Source organism: Macaca nemestrina, chromosome 7 (genome assembly GCF_043159975.1).
Source record: "Macaca nemestrina isolate mMacNem1 chromosome 7, mMacNem.hap1, whole genome shotgun sequence".
In the NCBI taxonomy this organism is placed as follows: Eukaryota; Metazoa; Chordata; class Mammalia; order Primates; family Cercopithecidae; genus Macaca; species Macaca nemestrina.
Window position 1 is genome coordinate 34,185,164 of NC_092131.1, and position 27,553 is coordinate 34,212,716.

General features: G+C 51.9%; 1 protein-coding gene and 1 long non-coding RNA gene across 7 annotated transcripts in view; one reads left to right on the forward strand and one right to left on the reverse strand.

Annotated features, from left to right (window-relative positions):
• MIDEAS (mitotic deacetylase associated SANT domain protein) overlaps positions 1-27,553 on the forward strand; it is a 75,972-nt gene that overhangs the window by 37,893 nt on the left and 10,526 nt on the right. For 5 of the 6 annotated variants that reach the window (XM_011765628.3, XM_011765626.2, XM_011765631.2 and 2 more), the window contains exons 2-8: positions 12,520-14,221; positions 16,075-16,374; positions 23,319-23,664; positions 25,783-25,849; positions 26,336-26,478; positions 26,589-26,692; positions 27,189-27,264. In XM_011765628.3, the coding sequence (XP_011763930.1) occupies positions 12,767-14,221; positions 16,075-16,374; positions 23,319-23,664; positions 25,783-25,849; positions 26,336-26,478; positions 26,589-26,692; positions 27,189-27,264 (2,491 nt within the window). In that variant the 5' untranslated portion in view covers positions 12,520-12,766. Of the gene's footprint in view, positions 1-9,023; positions 9,134-12,519; positions 14,222-16,074; positions 16,375-23,318; positions 23,665-25,782; positions 25,850-26,335; positions 26,479-26,588; positions 26,693-27,188; positions 27,265-27,553 lie in introns of all 6 variants that reach the window. The other variant, XM_071099886.1, reaches the window with a different exon arrangement.
• On the reverse strand, positions 21,008-26,442 carry LOC139364248 (uncharacterized). The gene is made up of 3 exons (XR_011625748.1): positions 26,312-26,442; positions 21,538-21,676; positions 21,008-21,130 (listed from the first exon to the last, which is right to left on the reverse strand). It is a non-coding gene; the product is annotated as an uncharacterized lncRNA (long non-coding RNA).

Consider the following 27,553-nt stretch of genomic DNA (forward strand, 5'->3'; position numbering starts at 1 on the left):
CTCTTGGGTTCAAGCAATTCTCCTATCTCAGCCTCCCGAGTAGCTGGGATTACAGGCGCCCGCCACCATGCCTAGCTAATTTTTGTATTTTTAGTAGAGATGGGGTTTCACCATGTTGGCCAGGCTGGTCTGGAACTCCTGACCTCAAACGATCCCTCCACCTTGGCATCCCAAAGTGCTGGGATTACAGGCGTGTGCCACCATGCCTGGCTGAAGGCATTATTTATTTATTTATTTTTTGAGATGGAGTTTTGCTCCTGTTGCCCAGGCTGGAGTGCAGTGGCACGATCTCGGCTCACCGCAACCTCTACCTCCTGCGTTCAAGTAATTCTCCTGCCTCAGCCTCCCGAGTAGCTGGGATTACAGGCATGCGCCGGGTTCAAATGATTCTCCTGCCTCAGCCTCCCGAGTAGCTAGGATTAGAGGCCTGCGCCACCATGCCCAGGTAATTTTGTATTTTTGGTAGAGACAGAGTTTCTCCATGTTGGTCATGCTGGTCTCAAATTCCTGACCTCAGGTGGTCTGCCCACCTCGGCCTCCCAAAGTGTTGGGATTACAAATGTGAGCCACTGCACCCAGCCTGGCTTTATTTTTAAAGAGCTGTTGGCTAACCTCAGTTGTGGGGTTGGAGGGTGTGGAAGGGGTGTGGCTTCCTTTTAGGCAAAGATGCCGAGCCCTCCACAGGTTGGCCCACTGGAGGTAATCACCTATAACCTCTTCATCTTCAAAGCCACTCACCTGCCCGGCCTCTCCCACCCACCTTACCTGACCAGCCACATCTCAGAACATCATGGTGGTTTTCAGGCCAGCTGAAGCCGCTCTCCAGGGAGCAGACGTGAGCAACCCAGAGGCTGCTGCTGTTCTATCCCAGGCAGCCTGGTGTGATGCCCAAGTCTGAAACTCTGGCGGGAGGAAGTTTGCAGAACAGGCAGGCCTAGGTGGCAGTCCTGGCCTTGCCTCTATACTGCTGTGACTTTAGGCAAGTGATTTGACCTCAGGTCTTTTCAGATTTCTTGTTTAGAAAGGAGGAGTAATAATGCCTACCTTGATGGCCTGGTGTGGTGGCTCACGTCTGTAATCTCAGCACTTCGAGTGGTTGAGTTGAGAGGATCCCTTGAGGCCAGGAGTTCAAGACCAGCCTGGGCAACAAAGTGAGACTCCATCTCTACAAAAATAATAATGCTAATATCTACCTTTCTGTGAGAGGATTCCACAGGATACTGCATGTAGTGTGCTTAGCACCATGCCTGGCATATAGTAGCACCCCCAGTGGAAATGTTGGAGTTATTGATGAAGCCTTGTTTGTGTGATGTTGGGATAAACCTTGGCTCCATGCTTTGCCCAGTGTCTTGCCAAGTGTTGGGACCTGCCTAAATGGAGGCATGAAGCATTGTTATTGGAGTCCTTGATTTTGCTCCTGGCTGTGTGTCCTCGGGCAAGTTTATTTCATTCTCTGGACTGCTCTGTGGACCGAGGAATTGGAGTAGGTAAACATTGACATCCCTTGATATTTGGAATCTGTTCAGCTTTCCCAGCTGGGCCCTGCTTTGCCAGTTGGCTCTGAAGAGAGGCCCAAGCCACCTTTCTCCATGTGGCATGGAGGCTTTTATTCCAGAGTGAGACGGTGCTGAGCCTGCAGCCTCCAGCTAACCTCTGCAGCCCCCCACACCTCAACACCCTTTGGGCTCTCTTGGCTTCCAGGGGCTTTTACAGATACGCGCCGCCCCCCCCCCCCCCCCCCCCCCGCCCCAGTCTGGAGGGGAACCTGTTTCTGGCTGACTGGGGCTAGGATTATTTCTTAAGAAGAGTGTTAATAGACCATGCTGTGCTTGGAAATGCCCCCAGGGAAGAGCAGCAGCTCTGGGAAGGAGCTGGCTTTGTGAAGTTCTCAAGTGTAGCATTCCTTCTGAGGCCCACAGGTGTAGATTTCAGATTTTTCTGGGAGGGTGGTGGAAAGAGCAAGGACTTTGAAGACACAAGATAAAGTTTTGAATCTTGCTTCTGGCTCTGTAACAGCAGAGCCTCAACTTCCCTCTGGAGAATGGGGACATAAGACTCCTCCATAGGAGGTTTATAAGCATGGATTCGAATATGTGAAGGACCCAGCCCAGGGAAGTACTCGTTAGCTCCCTTCTTTTGGGAAGGATCTGTCTTTTGGATATTTTGTAGATTGGTCATGGAAGTGGAAATATTTGCCTGTGGCCATTTTTCCCAGGGAAAACAGGACTGCCTGACAAGCTGTTGCAGTCCCAAAGGCCTCTCCATCCCCTAGTTGTTTTGCTGTCGGGATCAAGCTTGGGGTCAGGTTCAGTGTGTGTCTGGGAGAGGGGCTACCCAGGCCTTTGCAAAAGTCTGAGCTCTGCAGCTGCCTAGGGCTGTGATACAGAAGGTGTGGAGAACATGGGCTGAGGAGGGAGGGGCCTTTCTGAGCTGAGAGAACTTGGCGAGTTACTTTTAACCTTCGTTTCCTGTAAGTTTCCCAAATTTCCTTCGGTTATTGATTTCCAGTTTCAGCCCATTTTGATTGGGGAACATACTTTGAGTGATTTCAGTCCCTTTAAATTTGTTGAGACTTGTCTTATGGCCTAATAATGATCTTTTGTAGAGAATGTTCCGTGTGTGTGTGTTGTTTTTTTTTTTTAATTTTTTCTGGCCGGGCGCGGTGGCTCAAGCCTGTAATCCCAGCACTTTGGGAGGCTGAGACGGGCGGATCACGAGGTCAGGAGATCGAGACCATCCTGGTTAACACGGTGAAACCCCGTCTCTACTAAAAAATACAAAAAACTAGCCGGGCGAGGTGGCGGGCGCCTGTAGTCCCAGCTACTCGGGAGGCTGAGGCAGGAGAATGGCGTAAACCCGGGAGGCGGAGCTTGCAGTGAGCTGAGATCCGGCCACTGCACTCCAGCCCGGGCGGCAGAGCGAGACTCCGTCTCAAAAAAAAAAAAAAAAAATTCTGAGACTGGATCTTGGTCTTTCACCCACGCTGGATTGCAGAGGCATGAACACGGCTTACTGCAGCCTCAACCTCCTGGGCCCAAGCAATCCTTCTGCCTCAGCTTCCTGAGTAGCTGGGACTATAGCCTATAGTGGCCACCACACCCAACTAATTCTTTTTTTATTTTTTTATTTTTTTGTAAAGACACGGTCTCCTTTTGTTGCCCAGGCTGGTCTCGAGCTCCTGGGCTCAAGTGATCCTTCCGCCTTGGCCTTCCAAAATTTTGGGATTACAGGCGTGAGCCACTGCACTGGGCCTGTTCTTTTTAAAAAAGAAACAAAGACAAAAGTTCACTTACGACTGCAGTATCTGTGTGCTTTTGAGAAGAGTGTGTATTCCTGTGTATTTTGCTGTTGTTAGGTGGAGTGTTCTATATAGGTCTTCTAGGTCTAATTGGTTTATAGCGTCTAAATCTTCTGTTTCCTTGTCTATCTTCTATTTAGTTGTACTGTTCGTTGTTGAAAGTAGAGTGTTTTCTCTCTCTCATGTGTATATATAAAATAAAATGAAAAAAAAGTAGAGTATTGAAGTTTCCTACTATTATTTGAGTTGTTTATTTTTCCTTTCAATTCCGACAGTTTTTGCTTCATGTATTTTGGGGCTCTGTTGTTAGGTACATGCATGCCTATAACTGGTATAGCCTCCTGAGGTTTGGACACTTTTGTTCATTATAAAATATTCTTTGTCTATAATAATAGTTTTCTTTTTTCTTTTTTGTTTTTTTTGAGATGGAGTCTAGCTCTGTTGCTCAGGCTGGAGTGCAGTGGCGCGATCTTGGCTCACTGCAACCTCCTCCTCCCAGATTCAAATAATTCTCCTGCCTCAGCCTCCTGAGTAGCTGCAATTACAGGCGCCTGCCACCACGTATTTTGTCTGATATTAGTATAGCCATTCCAGCTGTCTTTTGGTTACTGTTTACAATGGTATCTCTTTTTCCATCCCTTACTTTTTCTTTTTTGGTACAGAGTCTTTTTTCTTTTTTGGTACAGAGTCTCACTGTGTTGCCCAGGCTGGAGTACAGTGGTGCAATCTGGGCTCACTGCAACCTCCACTTCCTGGGTTCAAGCGATTTCTCCTACCTCAGCATCTTGAGTAGCTGGGACTGCAGGCATGTGCCACCATGCCCTGCCCTGCTAATTACTTTCAACCTATTTGTATCTCTGCATGTAAAGGGTTTCTTTTTTTTTTTTTTTTTTTTTTTTTTGAGACGGAGTCTCGCTGTGTCTCCCAGGCTGGAGTGCAGTGGCGTGATCTCGGCTCACTGCAAGCTCCGCCTCCCGGGTTCACGCCATTCTCCCGCCTCAGCCTCCCAAGTAGCTGAGACTACAGGCGCCCGCCACCACGCCCGGCTAGTTTTTTGTATTTTTAGTAGAGACGGGGTTTCACCATGTTAGCCAGGATAGTCTCGATCTCCTGACCTCGTGATCCACCCGCCTCGGCCTCCCAAAGTGCTGGGATTACAGGCTTGAGCCACCGCGCCCGGCCAAAGGGTTTCTTTTTTTTAAAGAAATTGCATCTTTTTTTAAAAAGTCCGTTCTGCCATATAATTGCATATTTTTTTTAAAGTCCATTCTGCCAGCCTCTGCCTTTTAATTAGATATTTAATCCATTCACATTTAAAGTAATTATGAATAAGGCAGGATTTATGCTGCCATTTTGTGATTTGATTTCTGTATGTCTTATGTCTTTGTTATTCTTTTGTTCTTCCACTACTGTCTTCTTTTGTGTTAAATAGATATTTTTGAGTATACCATTCCTGGCCTATAAATAACGAGACACAGAACAGTAAGGGTTAAATAAAATGCTGCCTGCAATGGACTTAGCACAGTGCCTGGCAAATAGTAAGTGCTCAGTAAACATGGGCACTCAATTGGGTCCCACATGTGGTAAGAGCCACAGTTAATCCTAGGACTGGCTGAGAGCAAAGTCCCCTCAGGGCTCTGTGCGACCCCTCATGTCTCCTGGGCAGGCCACAGCACTCTGGCGGGTAGTGCCTTTGGGGAATGGGGAGTGGTGGATCCTGGGAAATTTCACCATGCCAGGCTGTGACTCTTTAGCCATTCCTCTGCTGCAGTGCCTGGGCACCACCTGGCTGCTTGTGAAGCATCCTAGATTCCCCATCATGCTCTTCCCACCCTTGACCCCTACCGCACCAGACCCATGAACTAGTCTCTCAGGGCGGGTTTTATTGCACACACTGAGGTTTAAGAACCACTCCTTGACATCTACACAGACGGGTATTGACACAGTGACAGAGAGACCTGGTTTGGGGTCAGGAGGCTTAGATTTGAATCTTGACTCCTCAGTCATGAGTTCTGTGAACTGGGACAAGTTACTTTCAGAGCCAGCCTTTCCTCGTTTCTCAGTTGGGAATAAGTGGTTATGTAGGTAAGCGGTACTCTGCCGCATTCGGCATACAGCTAGTCCTTGTGGCTGCTGTTCCGCGTGGCACTTGCTTTTTGCAAAGGTGTTTCTTTGGTCCCTGGATGCAGGTCTCTTCCCACCCCAGGCTCTTAAGCTCCTCAAAGGCAGGAACCAGTGAGTGGCGGCTCCTGGACCAGACATCTGGTTGGTTACCTGACCAGCAGTCCACTGCCCTCCGTCTTGGTTCATGTTGTCTCCAGGCCCTGCTGCTCCCAGGCTCTGTGCAGGAACAGAAGGGAATTGAAGAAGCGTTATTGGATAGTAGTCTAAGAGCATGAAGATTCCTAATGAGTAACAACAATACGTGCTGGAGGGCCAGCTGGAGGAGGTAGGCCTTGAGGAAAAGCAGATTGTGAGAGTAGAAGCAGGGCTTCCAGGCAGAAGGAACAGCTCTAGGGGAGGCTCAGAGTCAGGGAGCTCCCCCAGGGATTGCCTGTCCCCAGGGGTTGCTTACCCCTAGTCCCTGCACCGGCTGCCTTGCATTATAATTAGCGTGTGTTTCTGTGCGTCTGTCTCCCCAGCAGCCTGGAAGCTCTGTGTCTCCTGTGTCTCCCAGAGTCTGGCTTGCAGCAAGTGTTCAGCAAATGCTTGTGGAGTGGACGAAGGGGCAGCAGGCCCACCTGCAGAGCCGCAGCAGGGAGGGTGTGTGGTGGGGGAGGCCCCTGTGAGTGGCCTCATCTGTATCTTGGCCCAGGGCAGACTCTGGCATGGGGTACTCAGGCACAGACTTCAGAGAGCCCTGCTCTAGCCCTGCTGGGGAGCCAGGCCCTTCCAGAAGGGGAAGGAGGAGCTGCAGCAGCCTCCAGTGATGGGAGCTGCATAGGGCATAGAGACGGTTTTGAGGAGACAGACCAAGGACCCCAGTGGTCCCAGGACACCCTCGCTAGAGGGCCTCAGGAACATCTGCTGAGTCTCCTGCGGAGGAAGCATACATCTGCCTGCTTCTACCCTACTCCTGCTGGGATCCCTGGGTCCTACTGGAAGGGGTTTTCCAGGACTGCCTGTGATTCTTCGTAGCCTTTGCCTAGGAGGAAGGCAGGCAGTTCCTTCAGTGCAGGCAAAAGCTGAGCCTGAAGGCTTAATCCTTTTCGCCTTTGTTCATGACTGTTTTCTCTCTGCATTAGCAGCCCCCCACCTCCCCCATCCTGGCAAAACAAACTTGGCGATCCCAGCTTTCCATGGACACCCTGTGGGCATTTGTCGAGCTTTGCGGGAGAGAGGCAATCAAGGTAGAAGCCTGGACTGAACCCTGAGAGTGCCTCATAAGCCCTGAAAGGATTCTTCTCTTACACATCCCTTTAAAAGCATCTCAGTGCTGGCATTTTTACTGTGTAAGCTCAAACTTCAGGCAGCTTGAACCCTGGCCAAGCTTCTGATCCTGAGCAGCTTGATGGCTGAGACCCCTGGGACTCATGACTCTCTGGCCTGTTGGCCTGGGTTCTGCTTTTGAGAGCTGAAGTTCAGTCCAGAGAAGTGATGGTCCAGGGACTGTCTGGATTGGGAATGGGCCGACCATAGGGCCTCTTACCTGCTCTCTCATGCTCCCAGGGAAAATGACGCTTGCGGGAGTCAGATCCACGTCTGTTGTATCAGAGCCTCCTTGTTTGCAAACCTCTTGAGAATAGGGCTTATGTGTCCAGTGGCTTGCAGAAAGGGGGTGCACTGGCCTGTGTGTGAAGGCCCAGTTGGTGGGGATACATGTGGCGTTGCAGATGGGGTCCAGAGGGAAGGTTTGTCTAGGGCCTGGGCAACTCTAGGTGGCCCAAGATGGCAGTTCCAGGCCACGTACCCAGTCTGGCTGTAGCTGGAGACCCCAGAATGTCTGAGAGAGCTTTTCAGGATGTGAGCCCGAATGAAGGGGCCAGCTGGGCCGTGCTGTGCTCCTCTGGTGGGGGTGGCAGGGTCTTGTTATGGCTCCTTGGCATCCTGGCCAGACCTTAGTGTCTTGAGGTCCAGCCATGTCAGGGCATGAGGTAAACAGACCACAGGCTTGTGTCCCTGGCTACTGTCTAGGTGGGGTGGAAGCCTAGAAAAATGGGGTGGAGGGCAACAGTGGAGCTGGCACTTTTCCAGCTGGCCAGCATGTGGTATGGGGCAGCAGGTGACAGTCAAGGGTAGGTGGCTTGTGGGCCACCAGGGAGAAGGACTTGTGTTCCACATAGGTGGAGAGGGCCTGGGCCAGGGGTAGGGTGGGATCCTGGGCCGGGTCTTTTCACTTCATCCCAGCATCTTGAGGAGCTCTGGTGTGCATCAGAGAGCCCAGAAGTCAGGAGCAGGCAGGAGCCCAGGGCAGGAATGCGGGCTGTGTCACCTCTGCCCAGGCGTGGCTCTGACTCACCTTGGGCGCAGTCTTGAATGAGCATCCTGACAGGCAGATACAAACCAAGTGCCAAGGTACAACGGTCTGCCAACCCTGTCCCGTGGAGCCTGCTGTCTGCTGGGGATGACGAAGCAGGCACCTGGGATTTAGTGTGCCATACACAGTGTATTATAGGGGCTTGTAGTTCAGCTCCTGTCTCAGCTCTGGGGTCAAGGAAGGTTTCCCGGTGGAAACAGTGTCTGCAGCCTGAAGGGTGAATAGGACCTGGCCTGATGAAAAGCATGAGAAGTTGTCCCCAGGAAGGGGTACAGCCTGGCCAAAGACCTGGAAGCAAAGCAAGAAGAGCACGTTGGAGGCCCTGGCTCAAGCACAGACTGTCGAGAGAGGTGGCAGGAGCCAAGGTCTGCAGGGACTTGTGGACAGGGCAGGGAGTTTAGACTTTGTCCTAAGACAGCTCAGAGAACTGACTCGCCTGGAGACTCAGTTTGGGCCTGTCTTGCCCTTGGGTGACAGACACATGACCTTTGACTCCCCTCTTCCTAGTGCTGAGCTTGTGGGGCCTGCCCAGGCTCTAAGAGTGGGAGCTTGGAGCATTAGCCTACAAGGACAGGGACCCTCGGGTCACCCCCAGGTCAGAGCTGAGCCCCTGCAGCTCCTGAGATCAACTTGGCATCTCCTCCCTGGCCTGTGTGACCTCGACTCACAACAGTCTTGTTTCTCAAATGGACACACTGATTGCCCCAAGCAGACAGGTGAGTGGCCCTGGTCCTGCAGTGGCTACAGTCTGGCCCCTTGCCCTGTGGTGATAGCTCACTGGCTTCTCCTGGGGTCGGTCAGCTAGTGCTGGGTGTGCGGCTGGGCTGCCGATGTCCCTTGGGGAGCAGTGTGTATTTGAGCTGACATCCCGGGAGAGCTGGTGTCACCATCAGCACTGAATACCCAAAGGCCTTTCCAGCACCTTCCCCTCATGTGTCTGCAAAACATATATGTGGGGTCAGCACGGTTTTTTGTGTTTTGTTTTTCTTGGTGCACACTGCTTTCTTCTATAGAGAGCAAGTGCTTTTCACCATTGAACTTCCTGAAAGCCTGCTAGGTCCCAGGCTTTGGTCTTGACTGTTGCCTTGTCTTTGGCCCAGGGGTACCTGTGGGTCTGGTCAAGGATTGGTTGCTGCAAAGAGGAGCCTGGAGGAAGGGAAAAGTGAATAGAGCGTGACAGTCAAACAGACTGACAGGGCAGACTGCAGTGTTTGGGGCCCTGTGGTGACTGTGGGTTTCCTTTTGCAGTGTTCCTGCATCCGTTGTCAGAGGCCCTGCAGCTCGTCCCAGGGCTGAGCTGCTGGCAGGAGTTCCTCGTTACATCCTCTTCCCTGCAACCTCAGGGACTAGGCCTACAGGTCAGCAGCCTTTGGAGGTGTCTTCCTTCCTCTTCCTCACTGTGAGGAAGGGCAGTTTGATTTCCACCTGAGGGACAGGGCAGTGGGGGTGGGGTAGAAGAAATGAGAGGAAGTGGTGCAGTCCTGACCCCGAGTTGCAGGCTGGGAGGAGCCCATGGGGTCTGAGAGCTGGAGGCACCACCAGCAGCAACTGAGCCCGGATTGGGGTTGCAGGAGCCGGAGAGTCCCCAGATCGGGGACTAGAGTGGCCAGTGCAGGAGGAAGTGTTTCAGGCCTCCCTGCAGGTAGACCTCACACATCTGCTGACCCTCTGTGGTGAGACCCTTCCTTGCCCTCCCTTCCTGGAGGGTCAAGGGTCTCAGCCATATTTGGGGAGAATGGGAGAGAGTACCTGCCAAAGGTTCAGGCAGGGGTACGGGGCTTCCCAGTGCCAGTGAGAAGGGATATCTGTGTCTAGAAAATCCTTGCCTGGAGGTGGTGTGGAGTGTGCTGTGGAAGGGAGGTGTATGAAGAGGGGTCTGGGGTCTTAGTGTCATGTCTTGGGGGGTTCCAGTCTTGGCTCTGCAACATAATGAATGTGTGACTGTGGGCAACTTACTTGGCCCCTCTGAGCCTCATCTAGCTAACCTGTAAATAGAGGTTAAAATCGCAACACCTGCCTTATAAGGTCATGGTGGGAATTTAAAGGATACAAAGCATGTAGGATCTGCCTGGCACGGGTGTACCATCACCATCATCATTACTCCTATCACTACTTAGTGCCCTGCTGCCTAGGTGTGCCCCTTCACCCTTCCTCCCAGGCTGCCAGTATCTTCCACTCTTCTCCCCACTCCCAGCCAATGACCTTTCTTCTCTGAGGGTTCCAGGCCTGAGTGTCCATGCCCCTGGCACCCTTAGCTCTTCAGTGAGGGTGACAGGCCTCTGCAGCAAGAAGCTTCTGGGGTGATTCAGCCTTCCCCAAACCAGGCCCCTTGATTTCTTCAAAGCAAGTCCATTTCAGCTTCAGAGGCTGCTGTGGTGTCTTGAATGATGGCCCTCCTTGATGTGCAGGGTGGGAGTGGGAGGCTTCCCAGCTAAGCCCAGCTCCTCCAGGGCTGACCATACAGCTGTGGGTAAGTCCCTGTCAGACCTGCGTCTGGCCTCTGGCCCCTGCCCTGGGCAGAAGCAGGCTTGTCCTGGAGCCGCAGACCCCGCCTCATCTCCTTCTGTAAGAGGTGCTGAGCAGCCATCCCCATGGAGAGGGCGCAGCCCTCCATCAGGTTCACACTGGCACGTGCATCCAGGCCCACCTGCCACGTGGAGCTTCCCTTGCTCCAGGCCTCAAGCCAGTGCTGTGGCTCACAAGGCGACAGGGCTGTGATGAAGGGAGGCGTGAGTGTGTGTGAGCGCCCACTGGAGGGGCTCACAGCCCCCTGGAGGCACGTGGGCCTGCCAGGCTGGCGCACATTCTTCCTTCCTCTGTCTTGCTTCTGCAGACACGCACTTCTAGTTCTGTGGGCTTGATGTTCCCTCGGAGAGGCGGAGCCAGACAGTCCTATCCTGCAGCTTCGTGGTGGTGCCCAGGGTGATTTTTAGTGTAGGGGGTTAGCTTTTAGGTTCCTGCTCTGACTTAGGTTGACTGTCAGAGAATGCGGGTTTAAAAGCTAGAGAAAGGTTGTTTCTCCAGCCCCCAGCTCTCCACTTCTTGTCCAAATCTCCCCACTCCCCTCTTACTGGGGGTCAGGGTGACTTGGATGCCATCCTAGCCTCTGTGCCTCTCCCTCCCTCTAGCTTCATATATGAAAAGACAAAGGCTGCACACGAGGAGGGTCTCTTTTACTCTCTTCAAGGCCCAAGGACTGAGGAAGGAAATGGAGGAGGAAGTTACTCCCCTTCTGGGTGCTGGGTGAAAGTGAAAGATAGGGAGGGGGCCCTCAGTGAGTCATGCAGGCGGACAGGAGGCAGGCAGGCTCCAGAAGCGCAGGGGCTGGGGAGCTGCGGAAGCCTGCAGAGGAGCGATAGCCTGGGAGGGGCATTCCCAGTGCTGGGGGCGGGCCGAACTGTGAACTGGGTATAGTCAGGACTCTGTGCCCGCCCAGCCCTGCCCTCCGCTGCTCCTGGCTGGTTTCCTGGGAGCTGCTGGGGTTGCTAACAATGACCTGTAGCATCTAGGGCCTGAGATTTCCTCTTCAGAGCCACTCGAGCTGTCTTCCCTTCTTCTCAGGGACCAGAATCTTACTAGGGAAAGAGGTGGGCCATTTAGCTCCCACCCCCACCAACTTCCCAGGAAAAAAACAAAACCCAAACAGCACTCTGAGGGAATAAAAAGTCTTTAAAAATACGTGAAGCAGCTATGTAAGTTGTAAAATACGGGTCTAGATTCTGTTCTGTAGCGACTGTTTTAAAAAATCAAGTTACGAAACAAAAACAGAAAAACTGTGTACTTTAGTCATGACATTATCATGGAGAAACCGTCTGGAACTGAGTTCTAGCAATACACACCCTCTACGATCTGAGTTTACACTATTTGCCGGGGCTCTTTGGCGGTGGAAGGGGCAGGGGTCAGGCAGGGGCGGGGTCAGCGGCTGACCAGCTCTTGGCCTGGATCCTGCCTCCACCCTGCTAGGGTTGCAAAACAGGTTCTGTGCTGGTTTGGGAAAGACTGGCAGCGAGAACCCCACCCAGCAGCTCTTCCCAGGGGTGGGGCTAGGACTGCACACACCCTTCTGGGGCCTTACCTGCAGGCCTTGGTGACCCTGACCCTGGGCCCCTGACTCTACAAGGGCCTGTTGGGGCTCCTGACCCTCTGGCTGCACAGGAGGAGTGGCCATGTCGGGAATGACCCTGTCCTCTCCACTTCCTGAGCCTGAGCTGTGCTTGGAGTGTCGGAGGAGGCACTGGCTGGACAAAGATCCTTCTGGGTCTGGTGGGAGGCTCCTGCATAGACGGATGTGTGCCAGGAGGACTAGGCCTGGCTGCCCAGGGGGCTGGGGCCTGGGTAAGAGGAGAGGGGAGCCAATGTGGCTTTTGCTGCTCCTTTCTCAGCTGGGCTGGAGGGGCTTGGGCTGGATGTCAGCTCCACTTGTCCCTTAGAATGTGCCTATGCAGTGCACAAATAACACAGCCAGATGCAGGCAGTCCTGGAGCTGAACCAGGAGGGTGAGGTGGTGGGACAAGAGAGTCACGGTGCCCTGGGAGATGCAGCTGATTCTCCTGCCCTCCTGGCAGCTCCCCAGAAGGTCTTGGCTCCTGCCTCACCAATGCTGCTCTGTGACTTGGGGCCTGTTCCTGTGATATGAGGTGGTGAGACCGATGGCCCTTGGAGGCCCCTTTTCTTACACTTGTGCCGATGTTTGGGGCATCCTGGGACGCTGTGGCTGACACTGTCACTGCTCTTCCCTCTGCAGGTGCCAGGACCCTGTGGAGCATCATGAACTGGGAAGAGTAGCTGAGCCCCAGAGCCTCTCTGGAAGAGAAAGGAAGAGCCAGCAGTTCTTTCTCCCAGTGCCCGACCTCATCGTCCAGCGTCTTCCTCTGCCCCTGCTCTGCCCTCCCTGGCTCCTGGACTAGAGTCCAGCTTCCAGCAGGACGTTTCCCCAGGGGATGGGTGACTGTTGAACGGGATCTCACCGCCAGGGCTCAGTTGGCCACATCATGAACCTCCAGGCCCAGCCCAAGGCTCAGAACAAGCGGAAGCGTTGCCTCTTCGGGGGCCAGGAACCAGCTCCCAAGGAGCAGCCCCCTCCCCTGCAGCCCCCCCAGCAGTCCATCAGAGTGAAGGAGGAGCAGTACGTAGGGCACGAGGGTCCAGGAGGGGCAGTCTCCACCTCTCAGCCTGTGGAACTGCCCCCTCCCAGCAGTCTGGCCCTGCTGAACTCTGTGGTGTATGGGCCTGAGCGGACCTCAGCAGCCATGTTGTCCCAGCAGGTAGCCTCAGTAAAGTGGCCCAACTCTGTGATGGCTCCAGGGCGGGGCCCGGAGCGTGGAGGAGGTGGGGGTGTCAGTGACAGCAGCTGGCAGCAGCAGCCAGGCCAGCCTCCACCCCATTCAACATGGAACTGCCACAGTCTGTCCCTCTACAGTGCACCCAAGGGGAACCCGCATCCTGGAGTGGGAGTCGCGACTTACTATAACCACCCTGAGGCACTGAAGCGGGAGAAAGCGGGGGGCCCACAGCTGGACCGCTATGGAAATGTGCGGCCAGTGATGCCACAGAAGGTGCAGCTGGAGGTAGGGCGGCCCCAGGCACCCCTGAATTCTTTCCATGCAGCCAAGAAACCCCCAAACCAGTCACTGCCCCTGCAACCCTTCCAGCTGGCATTCGGCCACCAGGTGAACCGGCAGGTCTTCCGGCAGGGCCCACCGCCCCCAAACGCGGTGGCTGCCTTCCCTCCGCAGAAGCAGCAGCAGCAGCAACCGCAACAGCAGCAGCAGCAGCAGCAGCAGGCAGCCCTACCCCAGATGCCGCTCTTTGAGAACTTCTACCCCATGCAACAGCCACCCTCGCAGCAACCCCAGGACTTTGGCCTGCAGCCGGCTGGGCCACTGGGACAGTCACACCTGGCTCACCACAGCATGGCACCCTACCCCTTCCCCCCCAACCCAGATATGAACCCAGAACTGCGCAAGGCCCTCCTGCAGGAGTCAGCCCCACAGCCGGCGCTACCTCAGGTCCAGATCCCCTTCCCCCGCCGCTCCCGCCGCCTCTCTAAGGAGGGTATCCTGCCTCCCACCACCCTGGATGGGGCTGGCACCCAACCTGGGCAGGAGCTCACTGGCAACCTGTTCCTACATCACTGGCCCCTGCAGCAGCCGCCACCTGGCTCCCTGGGGCAGCCCCATCCTGAAGCTCTGGGATTCCCGCTGGAGCTGAGGGAGTCACAGCTACTGCCTGATGGAGAGAGACTAGCACCCAATGGCCGGGAGCGAGAGGCTCTTGCCATGGGCAGCGAGGAGGGCATGAGGGCAGTGAGCACAGGAGACTGTGGGCAGGTGCTACGGGGCGGGGTAATCCAGAGCACGCGACGGAGGCGCCGGGCATCGCAGGAGGCCAATTTGCTGACCCTGGCCCAGAAGGCGGTGGAGCTGGCCTCGCTGCAGAATGCAAAGGTGAGGGGGCATACGGTGGAGCCAGACCTGGCAGAGGGCATCAGGCTAATAGGTGAGAGGCTGCTTGCCTAGAGACAGCCAATCTTTGCCGTAGCCAGCTGGTTGTGGCGAAATAGTACAAAGACCACCTTTCACCTTGTAACAGAGTTCTTGCTTACTTTCTTTTGCAGAAATGTTTTTTGAATAATTAGATACTATTTCGTGTGCCACCCACTGTGCAGGCCAAACAAAACCCATCCGTAAGCCACCTGTGGCAAGAGATGGCCATCTGGGGGCCCTTGGTCCAGGCCAGGGCGGAAGGGCCTGGAAGAAAGCAGGTTATGGAGAGTATTTGTTATTTATTTATTTATTGAGACAGAGTCTTACTCCGTCACCCAGGCTAGAGTGCAGTGGTGCGATCTCAGCTCACTGCAACCTCCACCTCCTGGGTTCAAGCGATTCTCCTGCCTCAGCCTCCCCAGTAGTTGGGATTGCAGGTGCCCACCACCACACCCAGCATATTTTTGTTATTTAGTAGAGACGGAGTTTCGCCATGTTGGCCAGGCTGGTCTCAAACTCCTGACCTCAGGTGATCCACCCACCTCAGCCTCCCAAAGTGCTGGGATTATAGGCATGACCCACTGCGCCCAGCCTCACATTGCTCTTTTCTATAGAAAGTGCTTTTGGCTGGGCGCAGTGGCTCACACCTGTAATCCTAGCACTTTGGGGGGACTGAGGCAGGCAGATCACGAGGTTAGGAGTTCGAGACCAGCCTGACCAACATGGTGAAACCCTATCTCTACTAAAAATACAAAAATTAGCCAGGCATGGTGGGGGGCATCTGTAATCCCAGCTATTTGGGGAGGCTGAGGCGGGAGAATCGCTTGAACCTGGGAGGCGGAGGTTGCAGTGAGCTGAGATCATGCCACTGCACTCCAGCCCGGGTGACGGAGCAAGACTCCATCTCAAAAAAAAAAGTGCTTCTCACCATAAAACTTCCTGAAAGCCTGCTAGGTTCCAGGCCTTGGTATTGACTGTTGCCTTGTCCTTGGCCCAGGGGTACCTGTGGGTCTGGTCAAAGATTGGAGAGTATTTAGAAGTGTGGAAGGAAGCCGGGTGCAGTGGCTCACGCCTGTAATCCCAGCACTTCGGGAGACCAAGATGGGTGGATCACTTGAGGTCAGGAGTTCGAGACCAACCTGGCCAACACAGCAAAACTCCATCTCTACCAAAAAACACAAAAATTAGCCGGTCGTGTTGCTGTACATCTGTAATCCCAGCTACTGGGGAGGCTGAGGCGGGAGAATCGTTTGAACCCGGGAGGCAGAGGTTGCAGTGAGCCAAGATCGTGCCACTGTACTACAACCTGGGTGACAGAGTGAGACCTCCTGTCTCCAAAAAAAAAAGTGATAGGAGAAAAGGTGGTCAGGGAAAGGCCAACTTGTGAGACCACTGGGAGGCACTGCGGGTGTTTGAGTCCCGTAACTAAATGGGAATAGGGTCCTAGATCAAATCAGAATTTATCTTTTATTTGTTTATTTATTACTGAGACAGGGTCTCACTCTGTCACCCAGGCTGGAGTGCAGTGGTGTGATCTCGGCTCACTGCAGCCTCAACTTCCTGGGCTCAGGCAATCCTCCCACCTCCGCCTCCCGAGTAGCTGGGACCACAGGAGTTTGCCACCATGCCCAGCTAATTTTGTTTTATTTTCTGTAGAGACAAGGTGTCACTATGTTACCCAGGCTGGTCTTGAACTTGTGGCCTCAATTGATCTTTTCATCTTGTCCTCCCAAAGTGCAGGAATTATAGGTGTGAGCCATTACGCCTGGCTATGATTTATCTTTTAAATTGCACTCTGTTCCCATCTTATCCAGGATGGCAGTGGCTCTGAAGAGAAGCGGAAAAGTGTATTGGCCTCAACTACCAAGGGTGGGGTGGAGTTTTCTGAGCCTTCCTTAGCCACCAAGCGAGCACGAGAAGACAGTGGGATGGTACCCCTCATCATCCCAGTGTCTGTGCCTGTGCGGACTGTGGACCCAACTGAGGCAGCCCAGGCTGGAGGTGTTGATGAGGACGGGAAGGGTCCTGAACAGAACCCTGCTGAGCACAAGCCATCAGTCATCGTCACCCGCAGGCGGTCCACCCGAATCCCTGGGACAGATGCTCCAGCTCAGGTATGAGAGGCGCCCCTTCTAAACATCTCCAGCACCTGAGTGCTCCTGGGGCCCAGGACCCTATGGGGAAAGGAGAACATGGCAATGTAGGAAGGTATCAGGGAACCTGTGGAGATACTGTTTTTATTTTCCGAACCAAACTTCTGGATAGATGTCTGGAAGGGGCATTTGGGGATGTCCCCCATCCTCATGGGGGATGAGACGGTTTTATACTTGAAATTGAAACTGCCTGGGAAATTCTAGGATGTATACATCTGTTTTTCTAGATAGCAAATTTTGATTTGGCCTGTACTGGGTGCTGGGAATTAGAGATGTTTGCTTATACTGTCACTACTGAGATCTTGACATCTCCTCCTTTTTTTTTTTTTTTTTTGAGACAGAGTCTCACTCTGTCACCCGGGTGGGAGTGCAGTGGCACCATCTCCACTCACTGCAACCTCTGCCTCCTGGGTTCACACCATTCTCCTGCCTCAGCCTCCCGAGTAGCTGGGACTACAGGCGCTCGCCACCTCGCCCAGCTAGTTTTTTGTATTTTTAGTAGAGACGGGGTTTCATCTTGTTAGCCAGGATGGTCTCGATCTGACCTCATGATCTGCCAGCCTCGGCCTCCCAAAGTGCTGGGATTACAGGCATGAGCCACTGCGCCCGGCTGACATCTCCTTCTGAGATTGAGGTTTTGTCTACTTTTTCTTTAGGTTCTGTCATCATTTGTTTTATACATTTTGATGCAATGTTATTAGGTGCTCATTTAGAACTAGATTAGATACTTTATGAAATTTCTTTTTATCTTAAATATTCTTTTTGCCTTTTATTCTTATTTTATATTTTATTTTATTTTTTTGAGACAGAGTTTTGCTTGTCCCCCAGGCTGGAGTGCAATGGCGAGATCTTGGCTCACTGCAACCTCCTGGGTTCAAGCAATTCTCCTGCCTCAGCCTCCTTAGTAGCTGGGATTACAGGCATGCATCACGAAGCCTGGCTAATTTTCGTATTTTTAGTAGAGACGGGGTTTCATCATGTTGGCCAGGTTAGTCTTAAACTCCTGACCTCAAGTGATCTGCCCGCCTTGGCCTCCCAAAGTATTAGGATGACAGGGGTGGGCCACTGCACCCGGCCAATTCTTATTTTACATGAGTAAAGTTATGAGATACAAGTGTGATTTTGTAACACACATAGATGGTATAGTGGTGAAGTCAGGGCTATCAGGGTATCCATATCTATTCCCCAAATAATGCACATTGTACCCATTAAGTAATTTCTCATCATCTACCCCTTTTGCCTCTTAAAGTCAGTTTTGTCTGATATCTTGCTTGCTTTTGGTTACAATCTGCAGGGTGCATCTTTTCCCATCATTTACTGTTATCTTTTCTCTATCCTTCTACTTAAGGTGTATCTTTCAAGTGGCATACATTGGGATTTGTTATTATCCAGTCTTTTAGAGCATTGATATGGTTTATATCTTTCTATTTATTTATTTAAAAATTAACATAAAGTCTGGGCACAGTGGCTCACATCTGTAATCCCAGAACTTTGGGAAGCCAAGGCTGGTGGATCACTTGAGGCCAGCAGTTCAAGACCAGCCTGACCAACATGGCAAAACCCTGTTTGTACAAAAATAGAATAAAATAAAATTAACATAAAAAGAATACATATTTATGGCATACAATATGATGTTTTGATATAATCAAGTTAATTAACGTACCCATTACTTCAAATTTTTGTGGTGAGAACATTGAAAATCTCTCAGCAATTTTGAAGTGTATAATACACTGTTACTAATGATAGTCATCATGTTATACAATAGGTTTCCTGAACTTATTCTTTTTTCCTAAGTGAAATTATGTATTGTTTGACCAGTATCTCCCCAGTCCTCGCCCCATCCCCTAACCCTTGGTAAACACCATTCTACTTTATGCTTCTTTGAATTCAACTTTTTAAGATTCCACTGATACAGTTTGCATTTAATGTAATTACTTAAATACTTGGGTTAAAAGTTGCCATCTACTGTTAGCTGTTTCCCATCTTGCCTTTCCCATATTCTCCTTTGGATTGATTTGATTTGTTATCCCACTTCCCCATTTTATTGATTTATTAGTTATATCCTTGCATGTTGTTCTTTTCGTGATTACCCCAGCATTCTTCTTACCCATATTTCTTCAAGAGAACTAAGCCCTACAGAAAGGGATTTGAGCAACTATTTCCTCAATTTTCTGAAGGATGGGACATAGCTAGTACCATTTTAAAATGCATAGGAGGCCAGGTGCAGTGGCTTATGCCTGCAGTCCCAACATTTTGGGAGGCCAAGGCAGGAGGATCGCTTGAGCCCAGAAGTTCGAGACCAGCCCGGGCAACACAAGGAGACACCCAATCTCTACAAAAACAAAAAACAAAAAAACAACAGAAAAAAATTAGCTGGGTGTGGAAGTGCACACCTGTAGTCCCAGTTTCTTAGGAAGCTGAGGTGGGAAGATCGCTTGAGCCCAAGAGGTCAAGACTTCAGGGAGCTATGATTGTGCCACTGCACTCCAGCCTGGGTGACAAAGTGAGACCCCTTTTCAAAACAAAACAAAAAGCAAAAACACAAAACCCAAACCCTGTTAAATGCACAGGAGAGAATTTAACTTATTATGTATAGTGAGTGCCTTATGACATTAGGACTTAGATCTTTGGTCAAGAAGGGCTGCTAGATATTAAAACATGTATCCTGGGCCGGGGGTGGTGGCTCATGCCTGTAATCCCAGCACTTTGGGAGGCCAAGAGATGGAGACCATCCTGGCCAACATGGTGAAACCCCATCTCTACTAAAAATACAAAAATCAGCTGGGCGAGGTGGTGGGTGCCTGTAATCCCAGCTACTAGAGAGGCTGAAGCAGGAGAATGGCTTGAACCCGGGAAGCAGAGGTTGCAGTGAGCCAAGATCGCACCACTGCACTCCAGCCTGGGCAACAGAGCGAGACTCTGTCTCACACAAAACAAAACAAAACATGTATCCTGGCTGATGCCTGTAATCCCAGCACTTTGGGAAGCCAAGGCGGGTGGAGTTCAAGACCAGCCTGGCCAACATAGTGAAACCCTGTCTCTACTAAAAATACAAAAACTGGCCGGGCATGATGGTGTGTGCCTGTAATCCCAGCTACTGAGGAAGCTGAGGCAAGAGAATCGCTTGAACCTGGGAGGTGGAGGTTGTAGTGAGCCGAGATCGCACCACTACACTCCAGCTTGGGCAACAGAGTGAGACTTCGTCTCAAACAAAAACAAAAACAAAAAAACATGCATCCTTGGCTTTTTGAAATATGTTAGTACTTTTAGCTCTTCCTGGACAATGCAAAGTTCTTGTTTTTGTTTCTGGGTTTTTTGGGCGGGGGCGGGGGTTTGAGATGGAGTTGTGCAGGCTGGAGTGTAGTGGCATGATCTCAGCTCACTGCAGCCTCCACCTCCCGGATTCAAGCGATTCTTCTGCCTCAGCCTCCTGAGTAGCTGGGACTACAGGTGCAGGCCACCATGCCAGGCTCCTTTTTTTGTATTTTTAGTAGAGATGGGGTTTCACCATGTTGGCCCGGCTGGTCTCAAACTCGTGACCTCAGGTGATCCCCCTGCCTTGGCCTCCCAAAGTGCTGGGATTATAGGTGTAAACCACCACATCTGGCCCTGAATTACTTTAATCAGAGGTTGAAATGAGATTATTTCAAGCTAGGATTTATTCCATATAGGGACTATCCTATTTCTGATTCACCTTTATTCTGAATGAAAGTGAGTATCAGCCCTTTTTGGAGTCCCAGTCCAAACCTGGGGGTTTGCCAAGCTCTCCTTCCTTGGCGAGCCCTAAACTTCAGCTTTGTGGTTTTTTTCTTTTAAGATGGAGTTTCGCCCTTGTGGCCCAGGCTGGAGTGCAATGGCTCAATCTCGGCTCACTGCAACCTCTGCCTCCTGGGTTCAAGTGATTCTCCTGCCTCAGCCTCCCGAGTAGCTGGGATTACAAGTGCCCACCACCACACCCAGCTAATTTTTTGTATTTTTAATAGAGGCGGGATTTCACTATGTTGGCCAGGCTGGTCTCGAACTCCTGACCTCAGGCGATCCACCCACCTTGGCCTTCCAAAGTGCTGGGATTATAGGCATAAGCCACCACACCCAAAAGTTTGTGTTTTTTTTTTGAGAGGGAGTCTCACTCTGTCGCCCTGGCTGGAGTGCAGTGGCGCGTTCTCCACTCACTGCAACCTCCGTCTTCCAGGTTCAAGCAATTCTGCTTCAGCCTCCTAAGTTACTGGGATTATAGGCGCCCGCCACCACGCCCAGCTAATTTTTGTATCTTTAGTAGAGGCGGGGTTTTGCCATATTGGCCAGGCTGGTCTTGAACTAACCTTGGGTGATCCACCCACCTTGGCCTCCCAAAGTGCTGGGATTACAGGCGTGAGCCACTGCACCTGGCCAAACCTCAGTTTTTATTGTGTCAGTTCCTTAAATTTCTTAAAAGCTCTGCTCAGTTTCTCAGCCTCTCCGTTGCCTTTTCTAGTAATAGCATTCACCTCTAGGGAAAACGCAGCTTCAAATACTGGGCTCACCTCTTTAGCATTCTTTTTTTCCCCCTGGATCTTGGCTCTTTAATTCTTTGCTCATTTGCCCTCTGATATCTTCAGAAATGTGTTTTGCATATCCAGTCCAGATTTTCTGGTTATTCTCAGCTGGAGAGTTGGCCTGCATGCCTCTGTCATAGGCAGGGGAGCACCACAGTCTCTGCTCTCTGGGTTCCTGTTCCCTGGTTGAGGAAAAGTTTGTGGTAGAGGCTGGAGGTCTGGGCAGCTTGTTCTGAGAGTGAGCAGGAAGGAGCCTCAGCAGCTCCACAGCTCAATGCCCCTATTTTATAAATGAGGAGCGAGGTCCAGAAAAGACAAGAGACTGACCTAAGGTCATACAGCCAAGTAATAGTAGAGCTAGCCCTAGAATTGGGATCTCCTGAATCCCTGCCTGTGAGTACTTCTACTACACCAGGCTTTGGGGGGAGGTTTTGTTACTTGTTTATTTCATTCATTAGTTTTTATTCTTTGTACTACAGATACTTTCTTTCATGCATAAAAGTAGAGAGGGCTATAATGAATGCCAGCGTTTAGCCATCACCCAGATTTCACAGTTATCAAAACATAGCCAATCTTGTTTCACCTGTACCTCTGCTTCTCCATGCCGCTAGGTTATTTTGAAGCACATCCTGAACATCGTATCATTCCATCCATATATACTTCAGTTTGTGTCTGAAATACATAAGGACTCTTTCTTCTTCAACATTATCTCAGTAGCATTACCACACCTAAGAAATGAACATGACTGTTTTTGTCAAATATTCAGAATAGTTTAAATCCCTTATTATAAAATTACAAATGATTACAGCCAGCTGATTTTCTGGTTAGATTTCTTGTCAAGAAAGTTTGGGGGGGGCCTTTGGCTCCTGCATTTTTTTTTTTTTTCTTCTGTGCAATCATATTGTTTCCCTAAGGGAAGAAAAATGAACGATTTCATTTCATCCCAATTTCTAGAAGGGAAAAGAGGGCGCAGATGAGTGAAGGACATGGCCACAGCCTCAAAGGGGAGTCAGGGCCCTCTGCTGGAAGGTGTTTATGGGAGCCAGAACCTTGGCAGGGAGACAGCTCATTATTCTAAGGCCCACTTGGTCAACATGGCCAGCCTTACCTGTTATACTGAGTATGCAGAGGGATAAACTGGATGCTGCTCACCCTGTAGGGCTCCATTCTCTGCCTTTGAGATTATAGGAATCGAGCAAGGGAAGGCCTCTGTTGTCTTATAGTCCTGCTCCCTATTCTAGATAGAGGCCCATGAGGCACACCTAGCAAGGAGAAGTAGGCGGGCTAACTTTTGCCAGTGTGCATGGGCTAGACTTTCCTAGTGGGATTAATACTATGAGAACAAAAGTTCTGCAAGGACAAGGACTGTCCATTCCATTTTTTTTTTCTTTTTCCTTTTTGTTTTTTGAGAGAGAGTCTAGTTCTGTTACCCAGGCTAGAGTGCAGTGGCACGATCTTGGCTCACTACAACCTCCACCTCCCGGGTTCAAGTGATTCTCGTGCCTCAGCCTCCTGAGTAGCTGAAATTACAGGCACCTGCCACCATGCCCAGCTAATTTTTGTGTTTTAGTAGAGACAGGGTTTTGCCATGTTGGCCAGGCTGGTCTCGAACTCCCGACCTCAAGTGATCCCTCCACCTCGACCTCCCAAAGTGCTGAGATTACCACGCCCGGCCTTGTCCATTCCATTTTGTAGTCCCATGCCCAGCTCAGGTCTTAGCACGCAGTAGGAACTTTCATCTAACGCAGAGCCTGGAGTTTAAGTAGTGATAGCCAATATTTACTAGGTACCAAGTAGCGTTCTCAGTGATTTCCATGTATTAATTCATGTAGTCCTCATAGTTACCCCAGTAAGTAGGCACTTACTAGGTAGGCACCATGTTAAAAATGAAGATGCACAGAAAGATTGAGTAATTTTAAGTGGCAATAAAGGTGGTAGGTCCCAACCAAAGCAGTCCAGCTGCAGAGCCTGGGCCCTGAACTACTGCACTCTTCTGCCCTGTCACACACTTTACAGCAGAGGTGGGGAACGGTGGTCTGGGGGCCAAATCCAGAGCTAAGAATGGTGTTACAATTTTATACGATTAGTTTTAAAAAGAAAAAGGGAAAGAAGACGAATATGTAACAGAGATCACATGTGGCCCACAAAGCCTAAAATATTTACTCTCTGGCCCCTTACAGAAAAAGTTTGCTGACCTCTGGCCTAGAGGAGACAATAAGGGCTTTTGGACCTGCTCCTTTTTTTCAGGCTTGCCTTGGTGGGTGTGGTGGGCAGCCTAAGTTCCAAAGGTGAGACTGGCAAGCTGTGGTTAAGACTTCACTTTCCCTGGGACACAAGGCTGAGCCATCTTTGTTTTCTTTCTTTCTCCAGGCGGAAGACATAAATGTCAAGTTGGAGGGGGAGCCTTCCGTGCGGAAACCAAAGCAGCGGCCCAGGCCCGAGCCCCTCATCATTCCCACCAAGGCGGGCACTTTCATCGCCCCTCCCGTCTACTCCAACATCACCCCATACCAGAGCCACTTGCGCTCTCCTGTGCGCCTAGCTGACCACCCCTCTGAGCGGAGCTTTGAGCTGCCTCCCTACACGCCGCCCCCCATCCTCAGCCCTGTGCGGGAAGGCTCTGGCCTCTACTTCAATGCCATCATATCAACCAACACCATCCCCGCCCCTCCTCCCATCACACCTAAGAGTGCCCATCGCACGCTGCTCCGGACTAGTGAGTGACCTCCCTCCGCGGCCCTGGCAGGAGCGGGGCTGGGGCAGTGGGCAGGGAGGCATCTCAGCCTATGGGGCTGCTGCGGGATTGGGCTGGAACACTCTGGGAGAAGGAGCTCTGCTCTGTCTTCTCTGAGATTGAGAAGGAGGTTGTCCTCATTCAACAAGGAGGGGCGGGGGGCCCGCCCAGCTGCTTGGATTCAAATCTCAATTTCATCATTTACTGTTACATCCACTTTTGCAAGTCACTTCAACTCCCTGGGCCTCAGTTTTTTCAGTATTAAGATGGGGATATTAGTAGTACTTGGTTGATGATGAAATTGCCAATATTCAACTATTTTTGGGTTCAAAATAGTAGTTTCCTTTGGTTCAACCTAATGACCACTTCCTAGGCTCAGGTGCATTAGCACACATAAAGCTGGAACATCATGCCAGGCCATCCTGTTTGCTCATAGTCCTTTGCAGCAGATCTGGTCTCTGGGGCTCTCAAACAGTCATTTTGGCCAAAAACAGACACTCTGGAAATATTGGGCTGGCTTGGGGTGGTGTCCTGCCGAAAAGTGTTGCCCACTCCACAAGGAGATCCATTTCCTCTGCAGAATGGGGTAATCCAATCCCTTAGGGTGGTAGAGAGGATTAAGTGGAAGTAGCTAGCTCATAGATGCCTTTGGCCAATTAACCTTTGACTGTGACCTCACCCATGGTGTAGCTCTCTGGTGCCCCCTGGTGTCTGTGGGTGCAAAATGTTTGCCCTAGGCTGGCCAGCCTTCTGTCCTGCTTCCTGGGGAGGCTTCTCCCTGGCTAGGCTGTGTAGGAAGAGGAAGTCATTGTGGAGATCAGACTGGCAGCCAGCGAGAGGTCAGTCTGCCCACGAGTAGTTACCGAACACTTGGGCGTAAGGCCTTGAACTGGGTCCTGTGAGGGCTCCAAGAATGTACAGGACACCGTGGTCTGTTCTATAGAGAATGCAAGGTCATTAGGGAGTTGACATGAAAGCCTGGGAGTTGGAAAAACAGAGGTTCCTGGCAGTGTGGGATCTGTAGCCAGTGAGTGAAGCCCCTAGCAGCTAGCCTGGGCTGGTGAGGACTGCATTCAAGTGGGGTGGGGCCAGAGCTGAGCCCCAGAGATGGAGGAGGGCAGGGGCAGGGAGGACACACCAGGGAGAGGAAATGACTGATGCAAAGGCCTGTAGATGGGACCATGCAGGGAGAGTGAGGGGCCGAGAGATAAGCAGTCAGCTAGGATGCAGGTCCAGGCACACGGGTGGTGAGAGGTACAGATGGAAGCGGAACTGCCTTGAACTCTGAGGGGAGGGTTGCAGGTTTTATCTCGCATTGCAGCAGGGAGTCAGTAAAAAGCAAAGATTTTTTTTTTCTTTTTTGTTTTTGAGCAAAGGAGTGTTTTGATCATGTGGGGCCTTAAGAAGACCAGCTTGGGGCTGGGCACAGTGACTCACACCTGTAATCCCAGCTACTTGGGAGGCTGAGGGAGGAGAATCGCTTGAACTTAGAGGTTCAACTCCTTGAGCCGAGATCACACCACTGCACTCCAGCCTGGGCAGAGACAGAGTGAGACTTTGTCTCAAAAAGAAAGAAAGAAAGAAAAAAAACTAGCTTGGGAGAAACTGAGGCGGAAAATCCAAAGAGGAAGTGAGAAAGTGAGACAATAACTGTATAACAGCGATGCCCTTCACCACCTCCCTAGTGTGCTCAAAGTTTCAGTCTCTTTACTAGAAAACCACAGCTTTACATTGGAGCTGATTCTCTAGTGTTGGAGCTTCTGGGGCAGGGATATGGCTTTAGTTGTAGAAGCAGTAATAATAATCTTTATCGAGTGCCAGGCTCAGTGTGTTATTTTATCCAGTTCTCACATTAACTCTAGGAGACAGGTAGTAATCGTCCCTTTTGGTAGGTGTGAAAACTGAGGCACCCAAATATTTAGTGAAGAGCCTGCGTTTTTGTAGGTGGCAGGCTGCAGAGCCAGGACTCAGGTGCCTGTGTTCCCTGTGTGAGCTCTGTGTGTCACCACTGTGACTCTTGCACATACAGGACAGCCACTAGGATTGGGGGTGCTTTGCTAAAAGGAGGTACTATTTATCAACCTGCTCTTTGTCCCGTAGACAGTGCTGAAGTCACCCCGCCTGTCCTCTCTGTGATGGGGGAGGCGACCCCAGTGAGCATCGAGCCGTAAGTGCAGCCCTGCCCCTGGCCGAGGGTGTGTGGGTGGCCACACTGGTGCAGTGTGTGCAGGTGGGCCCTGGGAGCAACAGGAGGGTTCCGTGGGGACTGCATAGGGCTGAGAGGGCCTCCCTGAGCTTCTGTATTTGGCCCTGGACTTTGCTGTCCCCGCCCTGCCTCTGTGTGGAAGTTGCAGGGAAGGACAAGGACCGGCTCAGCTTGAACTTATCTCTAGGAGAGTTGGAAGGGGGGTCCAGAGGCTCTTTCCCATCTGTAAACCTGGAGCTGCTTCTCCCTTCTCCTGCCTCTGGACCTTGCCTTTCTAGTGGTGCCAGGTCAGACTGTCCTCCCAATCCCCTAGAAGCCAGACTCCCTCCACCTAGCTGAAGCCTTGCTCTGCCGGCTCCCCCTCATCTTCTTCCCACCCTGAGGGATCATCAAGTTCTCTGTCCCCGCAAGGTGAGGCCTCACCTCCTGCCCTTTTCATTCCTCTAGACGGATCAACGTGGGCTCCCGGTTCCAGGCGGAAATCCCCTTGATCAGGGACCGTGCCCTGGCAGCTGCAGATCCCCACAAGGCCGACTTGGTGTGGCAGCCATGGGAGAACCTAGAGAGCAGCCGGGAGAAGCAGAGGCAAGGTGAGGAGGGGCCTGGGGCAGCCAGTGAGGGCAGGCACAGGCCTCAGCCTGCCCAGCCCCGAGCTGAACGTGGTTTCCTCCCCTCCCCCCTCATGCTCCTGTGGATCCAGTGGAAGACCTGCTGACAGCTGCCTGCTCCAGCATTTTCCCTGGTGCTGGCACCAACCAGGAGTTAGCCCTGCACTGTTTGCACGAGTCCAGAGGAGACATCCTGGTGAGAAGGCGCCCCCAGCAGAGGGAGGACCCCTCAGTGGGGGCTGGCTTGGATCCATGTCTGCTGCTCAGGAGCTAGGCCTGCTGGCATGCACTTTTGAGGCCAGTAGGAGGGTCTGACTAAGGAAGGGGCTGTAGAGGCTTGACCCGAGGGAGCCCTAGTTTCGGCCCCCAGGTTTTGCTGTGCAGCGTTCTCCCGTCCATTCCCATCCCTGATTTTGGGTCAGTGGACTCAGACTGGATGGTTGCTGAGAGCCTTCTCCAGCAGTGCTGCCTCCCTTGGGGCCATGGTCTCTCTTAAGAGGACCTGAGGCCTGTTTTCTGGGCAGTCTCACCCCCTGTGATCTCACCACCCCACCAAACCCCTTATCTCTCAGCAGTTAAGGGGGGCAAGAGTAAGTACCCACCCTACTCAGGATTTTATCAGGGCCTAGAATGCTCTGTCCACCACTGATACCCCTGCCAGCGCCCTGACCCTTCCCTCACTTCCCCTCCAGGAAACGCTGAATAAGCTGCTACTGAAGAAGCCGCTGCGGCCCCACAACCATCCGCTGGCAACTTATCACTACACAGGTGGGCCTGGCTGCGGCGGGCATGGTGCCCTGAGAGGTCCCCAGCATCCATGGGGCCCTGCTCAGTGCTGAGTCACAGCCCTGGGTCGGGGCAGGAGGAGGAGGGTAGATAACCCAAGAGTCAGAGTGAGGGAACTGCCACCAAAGCTGGGGTAGCTCTCCAGGGGTTTCCTGTGCCCTGGATGGGAGGGGAGAAGGGAGTGGGCAGGTGGGAGCCCATCCAGGCAAAAAAGCCCAGGTCACAGGGACAGGAACCCAAGGAGAGCCATCCAAATTGGCATCAGGTACCT